The following is an 8,068-nucleotide window of genomic DNA, read 5'->3' as shown; positions in this document are numbered from 1 at the left end:
TAGAGAAAATAGAAACGGAGCTGAATGATAAAAAAGTTTTTATTGCCGGAGATTTTAATATAAATGTTCTTAAGGGGTCAAAAGCTTTGACAAATTTACAAGATATTTTACATTGTTACAGACTACATGCTACTATGTTAGAGGCATCAAGAGAGACAAGCACAACAAGTTCTTGTATAGATAATATATTTACAAACTTAAATAAAGAAGAATATAATGTAAAAACTATAAATTTCCATCTCTCGGATCATTACGCTCAAACTATTACATATCAACATACAGATTGTAACATTGGTAAACAAGAGTACGTTAGATACAGAAATATAGCAAATACGGGAATGAATTCATTTATGAAAATTATGTGTCAATATTATTTTAACTTAAGTTATTCGCCAGAGTCTACGCCACAGCCAGCACAGTTGTTCTCTGAATATTACTCATTTCTATTGGATGCGTTTAATAGATCTTGTCCTGAAAAAAGAAGCAAAGTAAAAGTTTCATCTAAATATAAATTAAATGTCAGCGACAGAATAATAAGCTTACAAAATATTGTTGAAGTATTAAGTATTATGGCAAAAACTCTTAAAGACAAAGAATCATACGATATTTACAATAAGTATAAGACGAAGTTAAAAAGACAATTTGAACACGAGAAACAAATGTATAATGTATCTGTGATTCTGAATGCAGATGATAAACAAAAAGCAACATGGGAAATAATAAATTCAGAGACAAGGGGCATTAAGAAGAAAAAACAAGACTTAATAATTACACCGGATCAATTTGCTTCCTATTTGGCTTCTGTAGAATGTGAACGAGTAAATGTTATTAATGAAGGAAATGTTCTGTATAACACACATAGCAGTTCGTGCTTTTTTAGACCTACTGACAAAGACGAGGTTATTACAGTAACAATGAAACTAAAATCTAAGAAAACAGAAGACATACATGGAATCTCGACAGTTTTTCTAAAAAAAGTTATACCTGCGATTGCAGAACACATAGCATATTTAATAAATGCATGTTTAAAACATGGTGTGTTCCCTGACGAATTAAAAGTTGCTAAAATATGCCCCATCTACAAAAAGGGACATCTGGAAAATCCAGCAAGTTATAGACCAATATCGATTCTCCCTACAATTTCCAAAATCTTCGAGTACGTTTTGGCCGACAGACTGACAAATTTTTTTAAGAAGACTGAGCTCTTCAATGATCACCAACACGGTTATATAAAAGGACGATCTATTACTAGTGGAGTTAATGAAATAATACAATCCATTATCAAGGCAATCGATCAGAGGAAATATGTTGAATTGATTAGTATCGATTTAAGTAAGGCATTTGATAGTGTTAGCCACTCGTATCTGCTATACAAATTGGATTGCTATGGTGTAAGAGGCACAGCCCTTAGCATGTTTACTTCATATTTGTGCAATAGAAAGCAAACGGTGATAATAGATGGAGCTTTGTCTAAAACGTATGATATCAACGTTGGTGTACCACAAGGTTCTATCCTGGGCCCTCTCTTGTTTGTAATTTATGTAAATGACATGCCTTACTCTGTACCTAATGACAATGTGTGCTTGTACGCGGATGACACCACCTTTATATCCACTGCGAACAATATGGATGATCTGCAAACTAAAACTCAGCTAACATTAGTAGCAGCAAAAAAATGGTTTGGTAACAATGGTTTAAAATTAAACGAAGAGAAGACTCAATACCTGCATTTCCAAAACAATGTTGGGGCAGAGAATAACAGCCTAAAATTTTTGGGAATTTATTTGGATAACAAACTTAACTGGCAAGTACATGTAGAGAACATTTCTAAAAAATTGAACACTGCAATTTATACCGTAAGGAGAATACGAAATGTAGCCACCATCTTTGCAGCGCGACTTGCCTATTATGCCAACTTCCACAGCATTGCTACTTTCGGTATATTATTCTGGGGAGCATCGTCTGCAGCAGAAAGAGTCTTTCTTCTCCAAAAAAAGGCATTGAGGGCGCTATGCAATCTTAAATCAACTCAAAGTTGCAAACAATATTTTAAAGAGCAGCGTATACTTACCATATATTCAGTATATGTACTAAATTGTATTACAGATATGCGACAAAATATTGATAAACATATTGCCAATAATGAGAAGCACGAATACAACACTAGACAAAAAGAAGAACTTGCAATACCGATGCATCGGTTAAAAAAGACGCAAGACAACAGTATTTTCTGGGGTATTAAACTGTTTAATCACCTTCCCCAGCGCATACGGATGCTACCACAACAACGGCTCCAGTGTGTAATAAAAGAAGTACTAATGGAAGCACCATTATATTCCATTGAAGATTTTTTTGAAATAATTTTGTAAATAGAAGTATTTTTGAATTGAAATATTATGTTGTTACATTTGACTTTGTAATATGTTATTACGGTAATAAAGATTATTATTATTATTATTATGTATTCGACAAGTCGTAGTACCTGGTGTACGATCGAATGTTTGGGTTTTGGTCATAGCGGGCTGCACTGGTTTTCGAAGTTATCGGCATGAGCCTCTGCTTTCTCTTCGAGTGTGAAAGCCATTCCGATTTCACCGTGAATGGGCGGCATGCGCGTCGTGTTCCCCTTCAGCACCTTGACAATCTTCCAACAGGAGTGATCGTCTTCGGTGTTCAGGGCGTCGAAAGACGCGTATCGGAACTCCGCGAGCTCCCTTCTCACATCACCGCGCAGACGGTTATAGCGACGCTTGAGATCGGGATCCCAATTGCGCTGATAAGTCCGCCTGACGCGATCACGTTCCCGCATAAGTTCCCTGATATGCGCCGGAAGCACCCATCGATAGTCCTTTACGGGAATCGTGTTGGTTGCGTATCGAAGAGAATCCTCGATTGCGACCGTGAGTCGTTCAACAGCCTCATCCAGTTCCTGAGCGTTGTGGATCGGTCGTATTTGTCCCATATTATGGTGCAAGTGGTCGCTAAAAGCCGGCCACGATACAGTGGAACATTCAACCGGGACGCGAACGTCCGGGACGTCTCCTAGCTGCAGCAGCACAGGGAGATGATCGGAACTAAGTTCGTTGAGCGTGGTAACTCTATGAACTAGTCGGACATCTTTCATTACAACCACGTCCAAAACGTCAGATCGTCCGACGATCGTTCGTTCGACGGGTAATACGTGTGGTCGGCGGGGGATCGGTGACAATGCCCGTCTCGTCGGTAAAACTCCGCAGTATTTTACCGTTCGCGTTTGCGATCCGACTGTTCCACGATGGGTGCTTAGCGTTTAGGTCGCCGGCGATAACCACGCCTTTGTCCGTATCCAAGACACCCGTTAGATCGTCTTCCAACAACCGCCGATTCGGCGGATTGTAGGCGGCGATCAAGCGGACGCACCCCGATAGTGGGTACCACTATCGTAGTAGCTTCGAGATGTTGAAGAGGGGGAGTCAGATCTTCGTAATGATCCAAACTGGTCCTTACAAAGATGGCTGTCCCGCCGCCTCTTGCTCCGACTCTATCGTTTCGATAGAAGCGATAATTGGGCAGCCGTGGCCTGTCGCCCGCTCGCAGATGGGTTTAGCAAATGAGTATCGCGTCAAGGTCGTACCTTTCGGCGAACTCGCGATGTTCATTCTGTTAAAAACAAGGCCGTTAGCGTTCCAATAAGCCAACTCAAGCGAATGCGGTACTCTCGGTCTTCGATGAGGCATCATAAGAGTTTCATCATCTCGGACATGATTTGGACTCACAACTTAACTCGTGCGTCCCTATCGGATTTGTCGATTTGGATGACCTCGCTCATCATCGCCAGTATGTTGACGAGGGGGTCGGTTGGGGGTTCAACCGCCGCCTGTGCTGCAACATTGACCGGGGATGGTGTTTTAGCCACCGCGATCGACCCGCTTTTACGAAGCCTCCTATTGTGACGCCTCCTCTGCGACCTCGACAGCTTCGGGGGGTCGTCGGTCGCCTTTTGCTTCGGCTCGTTGAGCTTAGCTTTGGGCGCCGCGACCTCTTTGCGAACTACCTTGGTAGCTGGAGCGTTCGCTTTGGGGGCAACGTTAGCGTTGTCTTTCGGCTTTTTCGCCTGACTACTAACCGCTTTCACGGGTTTCGCCTCGACTACTGGAGTCTTTTTGTCCCCCTTTTGCGCCTGAATAGGTGCTTTCGGGGAACGGTCGCTTTGACCTTTGGGGCTGCCGCCGGCGCCCTCGTTTCCGCCGCGTTCGGGTATTTTGGACACCCTTTGTAGTTGGCGGTATGAGGGCCACCGCAAAGGACGCACTTGGCGGGCGCATCCTTTGCTTTGGCACAGGAAGCCGTCGGATGGTCACCAGCGCACTTCACGCAACGATGTGCACCGTTGCACATTCGTTGGGAGTGGCCGTAACGCTGACAGCGATGACATTGGCCGACTTCCGTCTTCTTCTTGGCGCTCTCGACAGTTATGGTTAAACCCATGACCGTCTTGATCAAAGATCCGTGTGGCGTCCGCGGTCTTTTTCAAGACGCACAGGACTAACGGGATCGGCCTCCTTTCAGAGCCCTGGCGCATACGTTTTACCGTATCGGGCCAGAATCCCTGTTTTCTCAGGTCGGCAGCAATGCTGTCCTCCCCGATACTGGTAGGGACGCCTCGAAAAACCACCTTTAACGGCTTTTCCTCCGGTAGAGAGAATGTGTGGTACTGGTGTTTACCAGCCATCAACATCTTCATCAGGGCGCGATAGGCTTCCGCGGTGGGGAGCTCAATCTTGATTCCTTGCGGAACCGCTCTGGCTTTCGAAAAGGCGATCCGAAGTCTCGCCATCTCCGCCGAAATGGAATCCCAGTTTTCCTTCGCATGAAGGATTACCGGGGGGACCCGCTTGGAAACGTGTTCCAATCGAGAACGCACGGCCTCCGAGTACTCGTCCTCCAGGTCGCTGCTGGCCTTCCTTTTCCCGTTGGATGGACCGACTGCCACGTCGACATCCATTTTATCCGCCGGGATGGAAGCCAACGCCTCGGCGAATGACCTCGGAGTGGAGGTGGTCGCCGCCTCCTCGAGGGAGGCGATGCGCCCTGCCGCGCTGGTCGTCGCATCCTCGAGGGAAGCAGTACGACCTGATGGTGCTATGGCTTTCGCCTCCACTGGGGAGGCAGTGCTACCAAGGACGGGGGTTGTTCCGGTTGTCGCCTTCTCGGGGATGGCGGTACTAACCTTATGTGTGCGTTTGGTCGCCACCTGCTCGAGGGAGGCGGTGCGGCCTGCCGCGCTGGTCGTCGCATCCTCTAAGGAAGCAGTACGGCCTGGTATACCTGCCTTGACTGCCGCCTCCGCTGGGGAGGCAGTTCCGCCAATGACTGGTTTCTTGGTCGCCGCCTTCACGAGGGAGGCGGTGCGGCCTGATGATTTGGCTGCCGCCGCCACAGGGGAGGCAGTCTTGCCAAGAACGGGGATGGCGTTGGTTACCGCCTTCACGGGGATGGCAGGTCTGACGCTTGCTAACGCTTGCTAACAAGCGAAAGTCTCCACACGATGCGGATAAAGTTTTCTTCTCCATTTTAAGAGGCATTTCTGCCACCTTAAAACGGTTTGGAAAACCCAACCCAACCCTAAAAAGGGCGCTCTTAATTTCAAAAGAAACTTATCTGTTCCGGATTACGCCTTGACGAGGTCACCCAGGTAGAATATGAACCTTCCCCCTTCCTTCGCTCACGCAGCAGGTCGGACGAATTCTTCAACTTCTCTCCAGGCGATGTTGCTCTCTTCAAGGCTCGAATCGGACCGTTAGCTGCTGAGTTCGTAGAGCTGAGCTGACAATTGTGAAGAAAGCGTTGCAAAGATTTATAAAGAGTATATGACAGAAAAAACTTCATTCTACATCCATACCGACGACGAGGATTTGTACCAAAAATTATGTCAAGTTTATACGAAAATAATGAGTGATAATGGTCCCAGAATAATTAGATGCTTGAAGAGGGTAAGAGTAATAATCGACCCGAAAGAACAAGTAGAAATAATTACCAGACACCATCAAGGTATAACTAACCATCGAGCAATTGAAGAAACGTTACAACATCTCCAAAAGAACTATTGGTGGAAGAAAATGAAAAGCACGATTACCAAATTCATAAAGAATTGCGAAGTATGTAACAGAAGTAAATATAATAGAGGTCTTGCAGTACCGATAACGTACACACTGGAAGCACCCATAGAGACGCTATTTGTCGATATATTTTCAATAAATCAAGGAAAATATCTAACCATTGTCGATTCATTCTCACGACTAGGTCAAGCGATACTCATAAAAAGTAAAAATCCGACAGAAATCGTGGATGCCCTACTAACGTATTTTGCATACTATGGGATACCGAACGAAATAAGTGCAGATCAAGGCGCAGAATTCGACAACGAAATTGTGAAGGAACTCGCAAAATAGTTTATTTTATAAACTTACATGTAACAACAGCGAAGAATCCCGAATCGCAAGGTAATGTAGAGCGATTTTACTCCACATTGGTGGAGCATCTAAGATGTTTAGAAGAAGATAATACTGCTACGATGCAAGAGCAAATAAGAAGTGCTATAATAGCATATAACAACATCATATCAACACCAACAGGTTTAACACCAATGGAAGCATTATTAGGACATACGAAAGCAAGAGATCCTATGGACATGTTTTATGACGAAACTACTTACCAAAATATTATCCAAAAGCACAAAGATCGTAGGAAAATTTTCAAACGTACCATAAAAGATATCTAAAGCATGGTATTGTTTCAGATGCGGAATCCTTTACTGGATCGCAAATGGAAAAGTAATTATGACAAAATTAGATGATCCACTTTTTCCACTCTACTTGGGAAAAGCAGTAAATAAAGTGGGAAGATGGGACTTAATCATACAACACGATATACAACCTATAGAAAACAAAATTCAAATCCTCTCTATCCAAAATCCATACCTTGCTGAGAGTGATCATAGGTATATTAGCGATATAGAAGAATGCAATGAAATCCAACAAAAATTTTACTTATGTGGGAGCATTGACATCCACACTCCATGCGAATATCGACTGTTGAAACATCAATACAATGGTACGGGATGTTTCTATAAAATAGAAAAGGAATTCGAAATGATACAACAATTAACAAATAACGAATGGTTACTATCTGTATCGAAGGAGGAAAGAATAATTATCAATTGCGAAAATAAAAAAGAGGATAGAATGATAAAAGGAAACTTCCTAGTGCAGATATCACAAGGATGCATGGTAACCGTAAAAGAAGAAAAGATGGAAGCCCATACCAGTAAGATAGAAGATCGATCCCTTCAAATCCATTCAGTGGAATTGCAGAAGATAACCGAAGATGTGTCCCACTGGAAAGAACAAGATATTCAATTGGAACAAATTACATTTACCCGACTTAATGAAATTCGTGAGGAACTGATATCATTACAAGAAGAAATACAGGTGATAAACACCTTTAAAAAATTTACCTCAATAGGGACACTTATAATTTTGCTTTGTGTTTTAGTAATAATTATCAGTCTCTGCATCATGAAAAAATATTGGAAAAGGTTAAAACCAATCCAACCGAGGGAGGAAACAACAGAAGCTGAAGGACTTCGCCACCCTTGGCTGCAGCCTTCCACTTAAGGGGGGAGGTGTTACGAGGTGTGAATAGGAATCCACCCGCAGAATAAACGATGGATTCCTGGAAAGGAGACAAGATAACCAGAAACATATAAAAGGAGCGAACCGTTTATCAAGAATAATATAGTAACCGGTCGCGCTCCACATCGCACGTCTTAGTTATTATACATAAAATTTTATAATCTTTCAAACTTATAATTAATCAATTAAATAACAAACTTTGTAAAACCAATTGTTTTAAGTGAATAATAAAAATCTTACTTTTTAAAACAAACACAATCTTTCTACAATCGAAAGTGTATGTGTATTGTTAAGTATCGTTTTGTTAAGTCAACAGGTACTCGTCTTGAATTGATAACCAATAAAGGTAGGTATACGTCATTTATTTATTTATAATTTATGGGTACAGAAACAGG

The 8,068-nt window shown here is 42.8% G+C and overlaps 1 protein-coding gene across 1 annotated transcript; it reads left to right on the top strand.

Moving 5' to 3' along the window:
- Positions 1–6,818: 6,818 nt before the first annotated feature.
- Positions 6,819–7,655, top strand: LOC139431386 (uncharacterized). The gene has a single exon (XM_071199045.1). It carries the CDS (start codon positions 6,819–6,821, stop codon positions 7,653–7,655), a length of 837 nt encoding a protein of 278 aa, XP_071055146.1.
- The last annotated feature ends 413 nt before the right edge of the window (positions 7,656–8,068 follow it).

This window comes from Onthophagus taurus, chromosome 8, assembly GCF_036711975.1.
Source record: "Onthophagus taurus isolate NC chromosome 8, IU_Otau_3.0, whole genome shotgun sequence".
NCBI lineage: Eukaryota > Metazoa > Arthropoda > Insecta > Coleoptera > Scarabaeidae > Onthophagus > Onthophagus taurus.
The sequence above is the reverse complement of the archived record's forward strand: the minus strand, read 5'-3'. Positions and strand labels throughout refer to the sequence as shown.